Source organism: Rana temporaria, chromosome 4, assembly GCF_905171775.1.
Source record: "Rana temporaria chromosome 4, aRanTem1.1, whole genome shotgun sequence".
Classification (NCBI taxonomy): Eukaryota; Metazoa; Chordata; class Amphibia; order Anura; family Ranidae; genus Rana; species Rana temporaria.
The window spans coordinates 97,867,082-97,887,948 of NC_053492.1; the positions used below are offsets into that span (position 1 = coordinate 97,867,082).

Sequence of the window (20,867 nt, forward strand, 5' to 3'; positions counted from 1 at the left end):
AAAAACAATATTTTTTACTTTTTGCTATAATAAATATCCCCCAAAAATATATAAAAACATTTATTTTTCCTCAGTTTAGGCCAATACGTATTATTCTACCTATTTTTGGTAAAAAAAATCGCAATAAGCGTTTATCGGTTGGTTTGCGCAAAATTTATAGCGTTTACAAAATAGGGTATAGCTTTATTGCATTTTTATAAAAAAAATGTTTTTTACTACTAATGGCGGCGATCAGCGATTTTTTCGTGACTGCGACATTATGGCAGACACTTCGGACAATTTTGACACATTTTTGGGATCATTGTCATTTTCACAGCAAAAATGCATTAAAAATGCATTGTTTATTGTGAAAATTACAATTGCAGTTTGGGAGTTAACCACAGGGGGCGCTGATGGGGTTATGTGTGACCTGAAGTGTGTTTACAACTGTAGGGGGGTGTGGCTGTAGGTGTGACGTCATCGATTGTGTCCCCCTATAAAAGGGATGATACGATCGATGCTGCCGCCACAGTGAAGAACGGGGAAGCCGTGTTTACACACAGCTCTCCCCGTTCTTCAGCTCCAGGGACCGATCGCGGGACTCCAGCGGTGATCGAGTCCCCGCATCCCGCGGTCCCGGAGCTTCGGACCGGGTGGCGGGAGCGCGCCGCGGGCGCACGCCTGTGACCCACGGCTGGGTACTAGTACAGGACCTACCTGTACATACATGTGCCCAGTCGTGCCATTCTGCCGACGTATATGTGCAGGAGGCGGTCCTTAAGTGGTTAATATTGAACCCTACGTACTAAGACTGGGATGCCATTAAAGCTCATGTGCGTGTAAAGACAGGCATCCAAAAACTTTCGGTAATATAGTGTGTGTGTGTATATATGTAAATACACACAACTTAACCTTCATTTACACATAAAAAGAAATTCTGTAGGACTGACAGAATATAATTAGCAGATGGGTAATTGTTTGCTGTCATAGGATACAAGGGTTGTAAATACAAAATTTGGCACCCATTGCTGTAATCAGTAATTTTAGAAAGGGTCTTTTGGCCTCATCCACAGTAGCATTTTGGTCCGTGTGTAGAAAATCCCAGGGTTTCAGGTGACGGGAGGCACCGACACAGCGTCCACTATCAGCTTGTCAAAATCTATGACAGGCTGAAATACACGACTGATGGAGGCAGCTGGATGTTTTACCGAGAGGTATTCACATTTAGAGCCATATATGTTCAAGGACTTTCTCCAAGAATACCAAAGATGGAGTTTAACTTAAGATGCCTGCCTTTTAAAAGTTGTTTCTCTGATTTTATATTCATTGCTTTGGTAATGCTGACTATCCATCTTAGTCTCTGAAATACACATCTCTTTTTCTTTTTTTTTCTTCTTGCACCACTGTCTTTTTTTCACATTTGCAGTGTATAATGATCAACACTTGGGCAGTGACACCTTGTAGTTTTTTAAACTGTTAAGCTGAAATTTCATTCCTCTGGCAGCACTTTTAAGCAGGGTTTATTTAACTTCACTTACTTAGATATCCAACTTTAGATCACTGAATATCAATTTTATTATATTACTGTTGATTTTAAGTAAAGCTTCCTTTCTAATGCAAGAAATGTGTTTGAATTACTATTAAATGACAGTCATCCATGGACACATCTGTGCATTTTGCTGTGAAATAATGCATATTTTGGTACATGAAAATTGAATTATATCAACCCCAAAACGAAAATGTATTATATTACAGCTTACCAATTCTTAGATGTGGTAGCTACATTAGTTCTTTTTCTTTCCACCTGGTGATACGGGCATGAAAATTAAAGGAAAAAGTCCCTGATGGGATTTTCACACTGTATTTGTATTTTGCTGCAATCTGTGTCGCCACTGGAGAGATTTCCTATTAGTCCCTGTCCCGACAGGAAGTAAGAGAGTGACCTTCCCACTTGATATGCAGGCCAACACAAATGAATTAAATAAATAACCATGCAGCAATTGTATCTCTCTCCTGAACTCTGAACTCTGTTCTACTTCTAACCTCTACCCTGTGCATTACATACCACTGACCTGTACACATCGCATCACTGAGCTCTGCATTATTTACTACTGACATCTGAACTCTGTCTTACTTAGGCCTAGTTCACACAGTCTTCAGCTTGCATAAGAGCAAGTATATTTATAACATCAAGTACATGTATTACACCAAGTTTTCGGCAAGCTTCCGACGTCCTTCTTGAAGTATTTAACCCCTTCCGACCAGCCGCCCCAGTTATACTGCAGCAGGTTGGCTCCCCTGGGCGAGCCATTGTAGCTGTATGTAGGCCCTTTAAGATGCTGTAGCAGGTGCGTGCCGCCCACAGCGTAAGTATAAGGGGGAACTAACAATATAAAACAGAAAAAAAATTGCGCATACTATATGTGTAAAAAGTAAATATGAAAAAAGCTGCGATTCAAAAATGTTATACAACATCAATATACATAAGAAAAAGGAAGGAGTCGCGCTATATAAACCAGGACAAAAGATGATTATTATCCAATATAGTGAAATGGACACAGTAAAAGGTAAATATCCAAAGAGCATACAGTGAGTGTCCAGGATATATACAAAAAAATGAAAAGTGAAACAATAATAATATAGCAAAGTCCAATAGAAGACAAAGGTAAGAATAGTCTGCCCAAAGTGCAAAGGGTCTACACACGGTGCAGTAGACAACGAAACAAGAGCCTCCACCACCATCAAACACTGACCCTTACCAGAGCCAAAGATCTCAGAGAGATCAAACACAGCAGAGATGTAGAAATAACAGCCATCCTCCACATTAAGGGTGTGATTGTAGCATCCGTCTGGTTAAATAAGTCAAGTCTTCACCCGTATCTCAATCAATCACAGGGTAACAGCACTCTCGGGGTGAAGGGAGCTCACTGGGCCCCTCGCCTGACCCGTCCGGAGAACACGAGTTCGGGAACACCGACCTGATGAACACAACTTTGGGACGGCTGGATCGTGTCTATTTCGGCTGCACCAATCACAGCGCACAGGTAAGACACGGCCTTCCTCCTCAGCCAATAAAGAGGCGCGTTAGAGAGGAGGAAGGCCGTGTCTTACCTGTGCGCTGTGATTGGTGCAGCCGAAATAGACACGATCCAGCCGTCCCAAAGTTGTGTTCATCAGGTCGGTATTCCCGAACTCGTGTTCTCCGGATGGGTCAGGCGAGGGGCGCAGTGAGCTCCCTTCATCCCGAGAGTGCTGTTACCCTGTGATTGATTGAGATACGGGTGAAGACTTGACTTATTTAACCAGACGGATGCTACAATCACATCCTTAATGTGGAGGATGGCTGTTATTTCTACATCTCTGCTGTGTTTGATCTCTCTGAGATCTTTGGCTCTGGTAAAGGGTCAGTGTTTGATGGTGGTGGAGGCTCTTGTTTCGTTATCGACTGCACCGTGTGTGGACCCTTTGCACTTTGGGCAGACTATCCTTACCTTTGTCTTCTATTGGACTTTGCTATATTATTATTTTTTCACTTTTCAGCTTTTTGTATATATCCTGGACACTCACTGTATGCTCTTTGAATATTTACCTTTTACTGTGTCCATTTCACTATATTATATAATAAGCATTTTTTGTCCTGGTTTATATAGCGCGACTCCTTCCTTTTTCTTAAGTATAAGGGGGGGTTGGGGAGGGGATTTTGCAGCACAGAAGGTTTTTCATCTAAATGCATAGAATGCATAGAATGCATTAAGGTAAAAAACCTTAAGGCTTTAGAAGAACCAATTTAAGTAACACTGTCAATATCTTTGAAGGGGTATGGGATCCTTGGGACTGCCTTCATGCTTCTCTTTAGCATATATCCTAACGCAGACCATAGATTTTTGCAATTTTTCTTTCCTGCAACCATGCGTTCACTTGATTTCCCCCATCAACATAGTCAGTGTTGACGGGGGAAAAGCTTTTACGGAGCTACAGTGTTCTCCTGGCAGGAAGGGTGTGGGGAACCATCGATGCTGGGAGTGATTACTGCTAGCAGCTATGTTCACTGGAAATATAAATGCTAAAAACCTGACATTCTGTTTGTACCCAAGTCAATTGATAAATCGACTTGGGTACAATCTGTCAGTCCATGGATGGATTGAATCTCAGCTGGTCCCTGCAGAATTGGCTGAGGCTGATTCATCTATGGTCAGCTTAAGATTTCACTTTGAAAGTTGATCTAGGCTGTCAGTCAAGTTCCCTCCCATTCTTTCCCTTTATAACCCACCTCCAACCCTGCTCTAATGTTCCTATTTATATATATATATATATAGTGACGTGAGGACAATGTTTGTTCTTCTCATTGTTTGTGTTTCCTGGTGTCTATTGCAGACACTTATCTCCAGGGCTTGCAGCCAGGAAGATAATGCTACATTTTCTTTCATAGTTGCTATATTCTTTGATGGAATGATTTCTTTAAATAAGAAGCCTTGACTTTGTATACTTTACAATATGTGTCTGTATCATCTGCCACATGCTTACTCACTCAAGACAAGTCCTTCTTAAGGTCGAATTCGAACATTCTTGTTCTATTTTTATATGCTACTGAGCCATATTTGACTTTTGTAAATGTTCAAATAATAATACATCTAAAACCCAACAGTGGTTCTAACCCCTCTCCACTGTATCAAAATCTAAAAAATGCTTTGCCAATAGTTGTACCTTAAGAACAACTCTAAATTGTATTCAGTATGCAGACTGCAATGGAGTAAAATGCTCCAGATATACCGTATTTGCTGGTGTATAAGGCGACCGGGCAAATAAGACGACCCCCTAATTTTATTATAATAATATTAATGAATACAAAGCCTGCTTGGATTGGCAGAGGCTGTAACATCATCAGCCCACGCCTCTCTGACTCTAAAAGCCAATACGAGCAGGCTACTGTATGTAGCCTGCTCAGATTGGCAGAGGTTGTTTCTCCAATCCGAGCAGGCACTGTATTCATTTGAATACATCGCTCACCGGGATTGGCTAAGCATTATTTACTGTATGTAGCCGAAGCTACATACAGTATTACCGAACATCCAGCAGGCATACAAGCAGCTGACCCGGCGTATAAGACGACCCCTGCTTTTTGGCCATTTTTTTAAAAGGTAGTCTTATACGCCAGAAAATACAGTATTTGTGCAGCACTTCTTTTAATTTTGTATGGCATCGACAGTTCTCTGCCTTCCTAAAGTGCTGACAGATTTAGTGTATGTTCCATGTTGTTCATGCATAATGATAACAGACAGACATTTAAAAATTTGGCATTACCAGTATCCTTTTTACATTTAACACATCTGCTAAGGGTAAATCTAGTTTTAGATTTTAGAATTTGTAATGGACAATCAATTATTAAATATAAATAAAATACAAAACACTTCTGCGCTCATCTATCAAATAAAGTATAAGGCCCCGTACTCACGACCAAACATGTCTGCTGAAACTGGTCCGCGGACCAGTTTCAGCAGACATGTTTGGCCGTGTGTAGGCACGAGCGGACCATTTTCGGGCGGATCGGACCTGTCCCCCCGACATGTACGGTCGTCTGTACAGACCTACCGTACATGTCCGGCCGCCCGCCATCCCTCGCATGCGTCGAATGACTTCGACGCATGCGTGGAAGCATTTAAAAGGCAGGCCCGCCCACGTCGCCGCGTCATTGTCGCGGCGACACCGCGTCATCGACGCGGCGACACCGCGGACACGCCCCACGTATTGTTTACGCGCGGAGTTCTGTTCGATGGTGTGTACAGCCATCGAACAGAAGTCCCCGGGCAGACATGTCCGATGAAAACGGTCCGCGGACCGGTTTCATCGGACATGTCTGCTCGTGAGTACAAGGCCTAACAATCACAAACACCAAAAACCGTGGCTGCAGCATAAAACGGTTCCAACTTTACAACATAAAAAATACTGTGCAACGCTCAAAATCGTGAAAAAAAATACATAAAATTGCATGGCGATACAAATCACTTGTGAACCGTGTATGAAGTTTATAAAATATATAAGTGATAATAAACGTGTTTGTATCCCAAACAAATATCCTCGGTTGTGCTCTTAATTATACAGTATATGAAAAAGAACCACCAACATGCGAGTATATGTAAGTTCCACCACCTTGAAACATAAGAGGGGGATTGGGGACTTGGGACTTTAAATGAAGCCATGACTGGGTAAAGTCATGTGCCTCCATCCCTGTCATTTGATGATAAAAGCACCATTTGCAGCAGGGGGCAACAGTGATGCAAACAAGAAAATGGGACTTTAAATGAAGCTCAAGATGACAAAATGAATGGAATGGTGGAAAATGAACAATTCAATAAAACATAAAAACATGTTTACATACATTGAAATGTATGTACAAATAAATGCACCCATAGCAAGGTGCCAATTTCTAACCTTGCAATCGTTAGTAATAACATGTTTATAAACATTTAATATTCACAGTAAATTAGAGTGGGCCACCATATTCATAGTTGGATAACATGTTAAAATAATAACGTCTGCACGGTCAATATTCTTGGGATCCCTATCAAATTAAAAATGTAGACACATATTCAGGTAGGTGTGTAACTAGTACACCATATTTAGTATCTTGATGCGTTTCGCAGCTTGAAACCGCTCTTCAGGAGCAGACATGTTAGGTATCTGCAATGGGAAGATAAATTAACCATGTCAGTTAACTATAACCCCCCAATAACTGTATAAGACAAGGTAACTTACGATATGTGTGCATTGGAAGGCATGGCGTCAAGGACCGTAGGCCACCCAAGAGCATCATTGTCGGGAACTTAGAGGGTATCTACAAGGCGGCAACCATAACAGAAGGCCGTCTAGGCGGCTCTGAGCCCCCGAGCACCCCTGGTGTCAGTGTAGGGGATGATGAAAGATGGTGACTATAGTGTAATAGAAAACAAAAACAAAACCAAAATAAGGAAAAGAAATGTTAGGATTGGTGTGCATGGGATGTGGGTCAAGTAATATGAAAGCATGGACAAGATGGGGAAAGTGGTTAGTGTATAAATGACAGAATGGAGGCCAACCGGGAGTGAAGGTGAAGGACCATGGTGAAGAATCATCACCAAGACACCCAGTGAGGAAGGAAATTAAATGAACGGGTGAGGGTGTAAAGTCCCATTTTCTTGTTTGCTTCACTGCTGCCCCCTGCTGCAAATGGTGCTTTTATCGTCACCTTGATACATACATGGTCACTATATCCTATATCCTATATCCTCACAAATTCTTATGCCCCGTACACACCATCACTTTATGTGATGAAAAAAAATGACGTTTTTAAAAACGTCACTTTAATTGACCGTGTGTGGGGGAAAACGTTGTTTTATGTCTTCTAAAAAACGACCAAAAAAAATTGAAGCATGCTTCAATTTTATGTGTCGTTTTTCAAAACGTCAACTTTTACTTCACAGAAATTGACCGTGTGTAGCAAAAAACGTTGTTTAAAACGACGTTTTTTCACCCGCGCATGCCCAGAAGCTACTTATGAAGCGAGCTTCAATGGAAAAACGTGGTGAACGTAACCTCGCTTTGCTAGAACATTGTGAGAAAAACGATGGTGTGTAGGCAACTTCGTCTTTAAAAATTGAAGTTTCAAAAACGTCATTTTTTACTTCACAGAAAATGTCGTTTTTTTTCATCACATAAAGTGATGGTGTGTACGGGGCATTAGTAATGTGGATTTAAAACATCTTGGAATTCAAATAGGATCTATTACCTCCAAAACTTGCTGGGAAAGGGGCCACCATTTCACAGATAAGCAACTCACCTTAAACATAGATATTTCATTTTTAAAGGTCAAGACATTTGATTGAAATACAAACACGTTTATTATCCCTTATATAATGTATAAAGTTCATACTCTGTTTACAAGTGATTTCAAATGTATGTCACATTATAAAATGAATAAAAATAATTTTTCACTCATTTGTGCGTGGCACATGTGATGATATTTTTTATATTGCATATAGATGAATTAACATCAATAGGTATATTTTACATTAAATATTTACAGCACCTTCAGCTGAATGCACATCTAAAGGATGGATGCCATATTTCAGAAAACAATAAGTGCCTACCACTATGATCCTTACCGTTAGAGACTGCATAAACTGTATGCTTATATATTATAAACAAACTGTATGTACAGTACTTATCAAAGGCTGTAGACTAAAATGTGTGCAGTGACCTGATATCCTGACACCTGTTAATTGAAAATCATGCTAGTGGATTTCACCTTTACTTTGAGATGTAAAGTTCCAGGTAGGAATGGTCTATAATACTTGGGTCTAACCTTGCTTTATCCTGTAAGAAGCCAGCTATTTAAGATAATGTTCCTATAATGATAGGTCATCATCCAGGAGCAGGGAGTGCTTTATTAGAGGCTAGAATGATTAATTGTACACTCCTACCCTCCCTCCTCTCTACACACACTCACTTCTTGCAATTGACCGTATATTTCAGCTTGGTGATTTGTTTCAATCAATGCTAAGTGATAGGTCAGGGCTATTACATTGATAACTTGTAACTGTAACGTGGAAGTCTAACCATTACTTCTAATTCAGCTTTATAGATACCTATTGATTACAACAATAATTGGGCATATATACTCTAGAATTACACCTTGGGTTATAGAAGACAGTAAGAAGAATCTTCACTGGTGTAAATGAGAAAGTATGGTTGCTGCCATTGTTGTCCTCTACTAATGTAAATACTAAATGCCTGACTTTCATATTCATCCAATGGCTTCAGTAGTTTTCGAGTCACTAACTTAGAACAAGTATGCTGACCAGGAGCTCTGTACATTCAAGGAGGTTACAATCAAAGGTCCCTATCATACATTCACACACATATAAAGAGGCCCAATGTAGGAACCATTTAACCTAGCAGTAGGTCTTTGGCACATGGGAGGAAACTGGAGTATCTGAATGAAACCTACACAAGCACATGCAAACTGTCCAAAACTGAAATGAAAATGTAATGCTTGCTTTTTTGATAATTTGTATACAATATGTTAGAGGTGGATGAAAGGTTGTGACATTTCCAAGTGAGTTTGCTATTGTGTGACCACCAGCTTGATTCTATTTTATCTGGTACACATATTATTTAATGATGTTTATTTTTCATATAATTAATTAAATTACCTCAAAGAGGGCCTGTCTTGTGTTCTAAAGGGTTTACTTTATGAATAGTGCAATGCTGAGTTAGAGAGTTCATTGAAATCATTTGCATTCAGTTGCAATGCAGTATCTCCTTTCCAGATCATTCTACCAAGCTCATTGGATGCGTGAATCATTTCTTTCCCATTCACTCTCAGCAAGTGTCTTATTCATTTCAGCCACCACTGTCATACATGTTCAAAAAAATATAACTTATTTATTTACTAACTTAGGCAGGGGCTGTAACAGTCATTAACCATACTTCCTAAAATCATAGGAACCAACAACCAATAAGAAAAGCATGTCTTCATCACCTTCTTATTGACTCAGTCATATAGAATTTGAACAGGACATCAGTGTCTCAAATCCGTTATCATTAATCAGACAACACAGCAACATCAGCCCCCAAAACATGTCCAATGATTACTAATATCTAAGCATCTGCAATTACAAACTTAGACTAACTAAAGGCACAGTCACCCAAACAATATAAAAATGCATGACAAATATGAGAATAGTGTTAGGAATGTAGCTCTACCTTTAATATAGTTGCTAATAAAAAGTACAAGTAAAACTACAACAATGATACCCGCCAGTACCAGTGTTGTTGTGTCCAGCCTTTGTTCCGTTCCCTGGCAAAGCTTTTTGAGCATCCAGTACTCCCAAGTGTGTTGGATGTCCCAAAGTGTTGTGACCAGCTGCCATGTTACCAATGTGTCCTTGCAGCTCAGAAGGGACACACTAGTGATAAAGCTGTTGGTGGGTAACACCAACATGCAGCAATAAGAGGCAGGCATCCAACAACCCTAGAAGTACTGGGTGATAATAATTCCAGCAATGGGTGTCTGCTCACTTATCCTTAATATATCCAACTATATTACTCAAAGTGCATTCTCAGTGATGATAACAAATAACATTCTCCCAGATATGTTGGAGGCATCAGAATCACTTTTTTGCTTATGAAGACTATAAATGGGCCACTGTGAAAGTAAAAGCTCAAATCTTAGAGCTATGAGCATGGGACTATTGCCAATATTTTACTATTTGGAGTCTATTTGGAGTCTGTTACTGGTCTTCAAAAACATATGAGCCTCCTGTGCCTCGTGTAGGCATGGGGCCTTACACAAGCAAGTGTAGAAGGAGGCTCTTGCCTGATCCTGAGAGCCAAGATGGTTTCTTAGATGCTGTCCCATAGTTGAAAATCTGGGTTGTGTATTAAGCAGCTTTGAGGGTAAAGATTGATACCATCCTTGCCCTTTGCTGGCAGTAAAACCCATCTTTTATTTGGGCCAGGCTAGCAGAGGTATGCTCTGCAATGCAAAATGTATTATTGTATTCCCCTAATTTAACCTCCCTTGTCTGTCATCTAATGTTCCTCCTCTTAAAATCCCAGGGTGGGGTTATTTTATAATAGTTAACCATTACAATTATCATGTAATATAAGTAACATTTCAATGTTAAGAAGTTATCAGCTTCTAAACATAATATTAAAAAATAAAGAGACAATACCCTCACTTTTCTTTTATATTTTCATTGAAGATGCAACAGTGAAAAGAATTTCATTTTTCTATTTCACATTATTTGCCTGCATGAGAGAATCAAGCCTTACATAAGACAAGGCTGCTGTGTGTGGGCACATTATCACGACTCATTGCGGGTAACCTACAGGAAGCACATAATCCAATACTAAAGAAAAAAAAAAAAAGAAACAAAGAAAATAAATAGTGAAAAGCTAATTTCACAATATCCATCCATTCCTTTCAGAATCCTGACATTGATGTGGATGAAAATGGAACACTGGACCTTAGCATGAACAAACAAAGACAACGAGATGGTTGCTGCTCCATCCTAACTCCACTGGAATCCATGTCCCCACAGCGGCAGGCAATGCTGAATAGCCAGTGTTACCAAATGACTGACAGTGACTGCTGGGACTTACCAGTAGACTACACTAAAATGAAACCCAGGCGGATAGATGAAGATGATTCCAAAGACATTAATGTATGTTCCATCCATATAAAGAAAATAGAAAGTTCTGATGTTTAAAAGAGAGAAGAGTGGCTGCATTGTCTATAGCAATCAATCATATGTAAATGTCAAAGGTTAAAAGAAAATTAAAAATATTATCTGATAGCTTGCTATGGGCAACACAGGCTTTTTTTCTGGTCTACAAAACAGACCCAATTATTGTATTTAAAATTAGATGTTATTTCAGATACATAAATGCCCATAATTGTCATGTTTTATTACAAATGTTTTTATCATCATCATTTTCATCATCATTACACATTTCTTGAAAGTCATACGTTTTTTATTTTTGGGCAGAGGCGTGAACTGTTCCATATGGTCACACAGAGAAATACTGCTGCTCATCTCTCACTGTTTTTTCATAATTATTTCATAATTCTATGAACTCAGAAGTATTATTCGCAGTTTGTAAGCTTTGCTACTTGCTGGAAGAGTGCTGGTGATGGTGTAGGTCTTTGCCAGCTGATAGGCTTTACACAGCCCTATAGATAGAGATAGAAATATAGATATAGATGTCTATGTAGAGTCACAGAAGTCTAGATACAACCATAATATTAGCTTAGGCTCTGTCCATCCACTGGGCCCAGAAACAATTGGACCATGAGTAAATTTGTCACTGGATATATCAGATATATCAACCTTATGTAAATGATGCACACAACTTTGGATTCAAACTTTCAGACTCAGCTGTCACAATAGAGAGGTCTGAATGGTGGCATAGGGCGTCAGAAACTTTTCTTAAATAGCACAATTATAAGCATATCCTTTGAACCCTTCCTGACCACATACAAAACCCTCATTGGTAATGCAATGCTTGAGTTGACTTTGACACTACAGATGCATTTATTTGTGGTTAAAAGTCACCACTAAAATGTCATATGGCTCAACTCAAATTTCCTGTCATTTCCTGTTACATTACCAGTCCAGGACAGTAAGTGAGTGAAAATCTACCTAATTGGACATAGACCACAAAAAGAGTTTTAAAGTAACTATGTTGCATAAATAAACAAGAAAAATACAACAGCGCAACACCCCAATTCATTTAATTAAAGCTCATTAAAGTACACTTATAAACCAATTAAATCCATGAGTCCATAAAAATATATATAGTAAAAAATAATGTTCAACTCATGTAGAAATTCAAAAAACATCAAAGTGTCTTCTAATGCATCAAACTTCGGTGCTCTCCCATCACCAAGTGAATTGCAAGCCCCCCAACAATAGATATCCCACTTGTCTCCTTATTCAGTGCCACTATGTGTCATCCAGAACCTGCTCCAAGGTCCCTCCGATCAATAGAGAGGCTGCCTCCTTACTCTTAATATCAGGCTCCCGCTCTCATGCAGAGTCACATAAAATGAAAACTGCAGACAGTTTACTCTGCAATGTAATGTATTAACCACCAAACATGGGACTAACACTTACAAAATTAAAAAAACAAACACAACATGGAATATAAAGCTCGTCCACCACCAACTAACCACTTTGGCCCTCTGGAATATAAAACTCACCACCACCAGTAGGCCTACTGAAGATGCCCAGTCACAGGGCACAACGCATATACCGGTAGGAGGAGTAGTCGAGCCTGTGACATAACACCATTCGCTGGCCGAGGTGGTGAGTTGGAGGTGGTCAAGTTTTTATTCCATGCTGTGTTCATTTTTGAATTTTGTAAGTGTTATTACCATGCTTGGGGGCTAATAAAGTACATGGCAGAGCACACTATGTCTGTGTTTTTTTTTATGTGACTCTGCGGAGAGCGGAAGCCTGATAGGAAGACTAAGCTTGCAATTCACCTGGGGATAGGAGTGCACTGAAGTTTGATGCATTAGAAGACTATTGGTGTTTTTTTTTTATTTCTACAGGAGTTGGACACTATTTTTTACTATATATATTTATGAACTCAAGTATATATTCATGGATTTAATTAATCATATGTGTATATTAGTGCACTATTAAGTTTGAATTATATTGTAGATGTTTGTGTATAATCACATACTTAAAGTGGTTGTAACCCCACTTGGTAATTTTCAGGTACTCACCTGTCTTCCTTAATGCTAAGTATGTATGTGCTTTATAAAACATGTTGTTCTATACCTTATATCCTAGCATCGCTCAGTGCTTACGTGATCGCCCGCTGCTCCCTCTCCTGATCTGACAGCTACAGCAGGTGAGACTGAGAATAACCTGCTGACGTCAGTCAGGAGGAGGAGAGTGGTTGGTGGTCACATGAGTGCCAAGAGGCATTCTGAAATATAGTATAGAACTGCATTTTTTTAAAATAAAACACATACACTGGGTACTTAGCATTAATGAAGACAGGTGATTGCCTGAAAATCACTGAAAAGTTATTTCAGCAGGAGGGGAGGGGAGGGGCAGGCACTGACACAGCTGGCAGGCAGAGAGGGGGATGAGAGAGGACAGAGGATAGCTGCAGATGACAGAGGCTCATAAACTGACCACAGTGTCAGGGCTCAGCAGCCAGGATAAACTGTGGTCAGCTTACAGGGGGGAGGGCAGAACAAGGCAAGATCAGGCAGGCATTTTATACTGTATGATACAAATGGACAAATTGCACAGCACACTGTGCTGTTATTCATGCTTTACAGTGATTGTAAAGCCACTTTTTTTCTTACTATAGTTCCCAGTGTTAGATAACATGATGCTCCCCAGTGAATGTGATTTGTGTATGTGATTTATAAAAAATACGCTGCCTAATACCTTATCTCCAAACTCTGCTCGGAGCTCATGTGACTGCCTGCCGGTCTCCTCTACCGATTTGACAGCTGCAGGGGAGGGGCTGAGAATCCCCTGCTGACATCAGTCGGGAAGAAGGGAGGAGACCGGCGGGCAGCCTAATAGGCTCAATTCACTAAGCTAGAACTTTTCAATAACATTTATCACTGAAAATATTAAAAATATATATATATATATATTATATAATATAATATATATATATATATATATATATATATATATATATATATATATATATATATATATATATATATACATACATATATGAAATAATAGTAATTAAGGCAAATTACAATTGCCATAGCTTTCTAAATTGAGCATAATGCATAGAATTACTTGTATCAGTTCTCAAGTAAAAAGCCATCTGACATCACCAAAAATGTAAATATACAATTAAACAACCATCCAGGGAATTACAGTCCAAAAGTAGATCTGAAGGAGAGCAGTCTATGTGCTATCCCAGACCAGCCAATCTGTTTCTATTCTACTAGTGGGCCTGTAAAATTTCTAGTGGGCCTGTAACATTCACCAAAAAGAGATGCGCAACACACATATAAGTGGAATGAACAACTAAACTTGACAATGCACCACTACATACAGCTAAGATTCTGCAAAGACCCTGTCACTCTACTAGGTTGGCTGATTGTAAGTGTCGGTTCACACAGGGGCGACTCGTCAGGCGTTGGACACTATTTTTTACTATATATATTTATGAACTCAAGTATATATTCATGGATTTAATTAATCATATGTGTATATTAGTGCACTATTAAGTTTGAATTATATTGTAGATGTTTGTGTATAATCACATACTTAAAGTGGTTGTAACCCCACTTGGTAATTTTCAGGTACTCACCTGTCTTCCTTAATGCTAAGTATGTATGTGCTTTATAAAACATGTTGTTCTATACCTTATATCCTAGCATCGCTCAGTGCTTACGTGATCGCCCGCTGCTCCCTCTCCTGATCTGACAGCTACAGCAGGTGAGACTGAGAATAACCTGCTGACGTCAGTCAGGAGGAGGAGAGTGGTTGGTGGTCACATGAGTGCCAAGAGGCATTCTGAAATATAGTATAGAACTGTATTTTTTTTAAATAAAACACATACACTGGGTACTTAGCATTAATGAAGACAGGTGATTGCCTGAAAATCACTGAAAAGTTATTTCAGCAGGAGGGGAGGGGAGGGGCAGGCACTGACACAGCTGGCAGGCAGAGAGGGGGATGAGAGAGGACAGAGGATAGCTGCAGATGACAGAGGCTCATAAACTGACCACAGTGTCAGGGCTCAGCAGCCAGGATAAACTGTGGTCAGCTTACAGGGGGGAGGGCAGAACAAGGCAAGATCAGGCAGGCATTTTATACTGTATGATACAAATGGACAAATTGCACAGCACACTGTGCTGTTATTCATGCTTTACAGTGATTGTAAAGCCACTTTTTTTCTTACTATAGTTCCCAGTGTTAGATAACATGATGCTCCCCAGTGAATGTGATTTGTGTATGTGATTTATAAAAAATACGCTGCCTAATACCTTATCTCCAAACTCTGCTCGGAGCTCATGTGACTGCCTGCCGGTCTCCTCTACCGATTTGACAGCTGCAGGGGAGGGGCTGAGAATCCCCTGCTGACATCAGTCGGGAAGAAGGGAGGAGACCGGCGGGCAGCCTAATAGGCTCAATTCACTAAGCTAGAACTTTTCAATAACATTTATCACTGAAAATATTAAAAATATATATATATATATATTATATAATATAATATATATATATATATATATATATATATATATATATATATATATATATATATATATACATACATATATGAAATAATAGTAATTAAGGCAAATTACAATTGCCATAGCTTTCTAAATTGAGCATAATGCATAGAATTACTTGTATCAGTTCTCAAGTAAAAAGCCATCTGACATCACCAAAAATGTAAATATACAATTAAACAACCATCCAGGGAATTACAGTCCAAAAGTAGATCTGAAGGAGAGCAGTCTATGTGCTATCCCAGACCAGCCAATCTGTTTCTATTCTACTAGTGGGCCTGTAAAATTTCTAGTGGGCCTGTAACATTCACCAAAAAGAGATGCGCAACACACATATAAGTGGAATGAACAACTAAACTTGACAATGCACCACTACATACAGCTAAGATTCTGCAAAGACCCTGTCACTCTACTAGGTTGGCTGATTGTAAGTGTCGGTTCACACAGGGGCGACTCGTCAGGCGGCTGACAAGTCGCGCTCTGCTCTATTCAATAGAACTGTTCTAATAGGAGCGACGCAAAACGCTCCGACTTAGACAAAGGTTCTTGTACGACTTTGGAGGCGACTCGGGGCGAATTGCATTGACTTCAATACAGAAGTCATTTTGCAAGTCACCTCTCAAGTCGTCTTGAGATCGCCTTGCCGAGTCGCCCCCAATGTCGTGCCACCCCTGTGTGAACCGGCTCTAAGGGTAGCCTCAGGCCTAAAATTATTTCCTAACTACAAGGTAATAATAAACAATATACCTGATTTAAAAGACCATCCCCAGATTAGTGAATTAATTGCTTGAGGCCGGGTTCACACTATTGCGATTTGGATAAGGGATCCCCGTATCCAATTCGCAATAGCAGGAGAATGTGAATGGCTCCCCAATGAGCCGTTTCACATATCTCCGATGCGGGAGTCGCATCGGCATTAGTTGTGAACGGAGCCTAAAGCTGAACTCCAGAGAAAACAGCTAAACACACAAATGAAGTTAATATAAGGGTGCTTTTTTTGCCTGCCAAAGGGTTTGTATTTCTGTCCATCCAGTCCTGTGATTTAAACAGCTTTACTGCACAGCCTGGATTCCTGTCTGGGAGGGCATGAGACCTTTAATTTGCTGTAGTTAAATAACACTTACAAATGATGCTTTAAAAAATTATTAATTATTGAATACAAAATATCATTAATCATTTTTATCTGCTTGGAAATCAGCTTTAAATAAGCTCTTTTGGCCCTACTTCCCCTGGGGATCACAGGAGTACCCATTCAACTGGTCCGGACTCTGGAGAGATCCTGACTTTAATGTTGGGGATCCACCCAGATTCCTGACCGGCAGCTGGCTCAGCCTCTAAGTGCGATACTGAGAGCCTAAACCAGATGCTCCCACCCCCTCTATAACCCAGGACTCCAGTGAGCACTGGAGGGGCAGAGCAGAGAGTCGGTGACTGATGGTCACTGGCTCTCTACCCATTGAAGGTAAAGAACTGAGCAATGTGTGGTCTTTGATTGCTCGGTCCTTGATGTAGAGGCAGAGGGGGACAGATGCAGCATGGAATTGATGCTGCGCCCACCTAGGGGAGTAGAAATGTTTTTGTTTTGTTTTTAAATCCTGAACTTTTTTTTTAAAGTGGTAGTAAACAACACTTGGTGACTTGTACCTACAGGTAAGCCTATAATAAAGTTACCTGTAGATACAGGGAATATCTACTAAACATGCACCGTTTAGGAGATATTCACAATTTCTACATGCACTCTGAAGGGATGGCATACTGAACATGCCATCCCTTCAGCGCTGTCCCACTACTGTGGCTCCCATGCGGCTTGGCCATTCAAAGGACTTGAGCCCACGAACCCAAAAGGAAGACCGGGTAATGATGGAAGTCCTTTCAGCTGTGACAGCGTGCCGCTGGAGGGATTCATTTTAAGGTAAGTCTTTCATAATGTGCTAGTATACGATGCATTATAGCACATTATGTCCTTACCTTGCAGGGAGAAGTTTTTTTTTCTACCCAGACTTTACTATTGCTCTAACAATGAAAAATAATGTATACATTAGATATAATTTATTACTATTACTGTTTGCATTCTCTGCACAGATTCACAAGCAGTAGAAATCATTCCAGAACATAGGGCCTTGACAGAGAAACATTTGAGAGAAAGTACCACATGTGCATCATAATCACAAACATTGAGTATTACAGTAAGCTCCCGAAATTAACTCACCTAAAGATTGGCAGATCTCTTCCAAAACATCATTCTTAATGTTCGTTCGACGGTTTACGGTTGAGCGGTTGACGTTGAGCCGTGGTGTTATGTTTTGCTAGTCGCCCACATGAACACTCAAGGCTGAATCCATGCCATGGCCACGATGCTGTGCTTTGCAGCCGTGGGAAAAATGAAGCCGTCGCTGAACATGACCCATGCAAGTCTATGAGGGCCGTGTCGCTACCCCCTGCAACCAAGTGAAATTCATGCATTTGCGGCACAGTATTGCAGCATTTACAGTGTTAAATCATTTCGCAACATATGACATATCAACATATAACAAGCCACATATCGCCTCCTCACCACCTGTCAAACACCTCTGAAAAGCAATCCATTGTGAAATGCTTTTCAGAGGAGCAGCCAGAGCTGCTGCACATGTGAACAAAACCAAAGAAAATTCCCAGCTCAACTCACCAACCAAATTAACTTATCTAACAGCTGGCATTAAAAACAGGGGTTTAGTTAGCACACATATGCAAATACATGTATAAGCTGCAAAGCCACTTTACTGCACTACAGTATTATCTGCAGTCCTAACTCTTGTAAATATTATGAGAGTCTCCACAATGGAAGTACATGCATTCTGATGAATAGATAGAGGGCAGATGAGCCAGAGGTAGCCCACCCCTCCTTAAAGGCATAGGGGCACACGGAACACCCAGCACAATGGCAGCAACGGTGTCCAGTGTGTCCCCTCACCAATATTACATCAGTAACAAAGAGATGACCCCTGCCCCACCCATAACTGGCCTTCACGGCAAGGAACACATGGAAGGGCAATGCATGCAAAACAAAACTAAATTAAATTCCCAACTCAACTCACCAACCAGTCTCGGTCACCAATCAGTCTTGGTCATAGCTGCCATTGTGCTATGTGCTGGGTGTCCAGTGCGCTACTGTGCCTTTAAGGAGGTATAGGCTACCTCCAGGCTCACATGCCCTCTACCTATCCAATAGAATGCATGTGCTTCTACAAAGGAGACTCTCATAAATTTACAAGAGTTAGGACTGCACAAAATACTGGAGTGCAGTGAAGTGGCTCTGCAGCTTACGCATGTATTTGCAAATGTGTGCAAACTAAACCCCTGTTTTTAATGAAAACCGTTAGACAGGTTAATTTGGTTTTGTCTTGCATGCATTGCCCTTCCATGTGCTTCTTCCTGTGAAGGGCATATATAGGTGGGGGCAGGAGCCATTTGTTACATGTGAACAGGCCTTTAAGGCAAGGTTCACACTGAATGGGCTGCCGTGCCTCCTAAAAAGCATGGAAAAGGTCCCTGCAGCATTTTAGAAATTGCAGCCCGCACGGGAACTGCAAGTGCAGTGTGTGATTTCCAGTGCATGCAGTGTGCCATAAGGACTAATGGCACCTGCATGCATCCAGCGTGTTTTTCTGTGCGGGTGGGTGCAGCTGTGGGAATGGGTGTGGACCCAAAGCGGCAACCACTCGCACAGATGTGAACCTAGGCTAAGGGACATCTGATTGTCTATGGGTTTCCTTACTGTGCTTCCTTTTCAGAAATCTAATGTTGCAGAGGATGATGTTTTTATTTGCATAGAAGCACTAAATGTAGGTTGCCATCAGTGTTGAAAAACGTCCTAAAACAAAAGTTTACGGTATCATTTATTCTCTTAGCTTGTAGTTTCAGGTTCCCAACTACAATACAACAGTACATATCTCTCTCCTGTAGAAAGTAGGTTGTCTACAACTAACTCTATTTGGAATATCATGCCTTGTAAATAAAACCCAAAACCAAAAATGTAAAATATTGCAATTTATCAATCATTAGATTTGGGGGCTGCATTAGTTTTCTTTTGTATAGGTTTTTTCCCCTTTGTTTTTACCTAGTGATCTGGGCAGTAACACACCTTCTGTATTAGCGTGCCCCCACTCTGGATGATTGAGCACAGGAGGCACCTTTAGACAAAAGCATTGTCAGTCTGAGGGGGATGGGAGTGTTAGATGTACTAGCAGATTTAAGTACAGTAACAAACTGAAGCCAAACTCCAGCTCACACTTTATAATCAGTTAAAGCAAACAGTTTTTTTTTCCGTTTGGGATAAAGTTTTTTTATATACTGTAAATTATTGAAAGCTGATCATTGTAAGCACACCTGCTAGTGTTAAATGGTTTGCCTCATCTCTGTAACTTATACATTCTGCTGGAGAGCTTGTGCTTTTGAAAAACAACAGACTTGCTGACTGGATCACCAGATGAAACTAGAAGAAAGAAAGCCTAAACAAAGTACATGAATGCAGAATTGATAAACTGCAATATAATAAATTATACTTTTGGTTTAATACCACTTTGAGCTTGACAGTAATATCTAGTAGCTTTAGGACATTTGGATATTTGAAAAAAAAAAAAAAAAAAAACAGTCCTGTAAGCAGGCTGAAAACCGCTGTCTGCTAATGTCACAGAGCCAGTCCAGGCTCGGAAAAGATCTCGACTATATGGTCAGGAATCAGGATCTGCCCAAAAGCCTGGACCGGCACCCTGCTCTGCCTCTAAGCAAGCCACTGAGAGCCTGAGCCGGCCGCTCCCACCCCCTCCACAGCACAGCGCTTCAGTAAGTGCAGAGGGGCAGATCAGAGAGCCGGGGAATGTCACCAGTTCTATGCTCAGGGAGCACTGAGAACCGAGCGAGCGATCGGCGGTGTTGTATCCATCTAGATAAATATGATTCTAAAAGAAAACCCCATACCTCTATTTAACAAAGTTTTTTTTTTTTTTGTCGTGAGTTTATTTCTTATCATCTTTTGCCTGACGAAGAGGTCCTGCGTGGCCTCGAAACGTTGCTCTTTTGGATCAATAGATATGCATTAAATCTTTGGACATTTTTTTTAAGATGATCCCTGGTGTGCTGG

General features: G+C 40.4%; 1 protein-coding gene across 1 annotated transcript in view; it reads left to right on the forward strand.

Annotated features, from left to right (window-relative positions):
* Positions 1-20,867, forward strand: part of MYT1L (myelin transcription factor 1 like) — a 639,239-nt gene that overhangs the window by 545,700 nt on the left and 72,672 nt on the right. Inside the window, 1 exon segment of the mRNA XM_040348666.1 lies at positions 10,947-11,183. Coding sequence (XP_040204600.1) covers positions 10,947-11,183 — 237 coding nt within the window.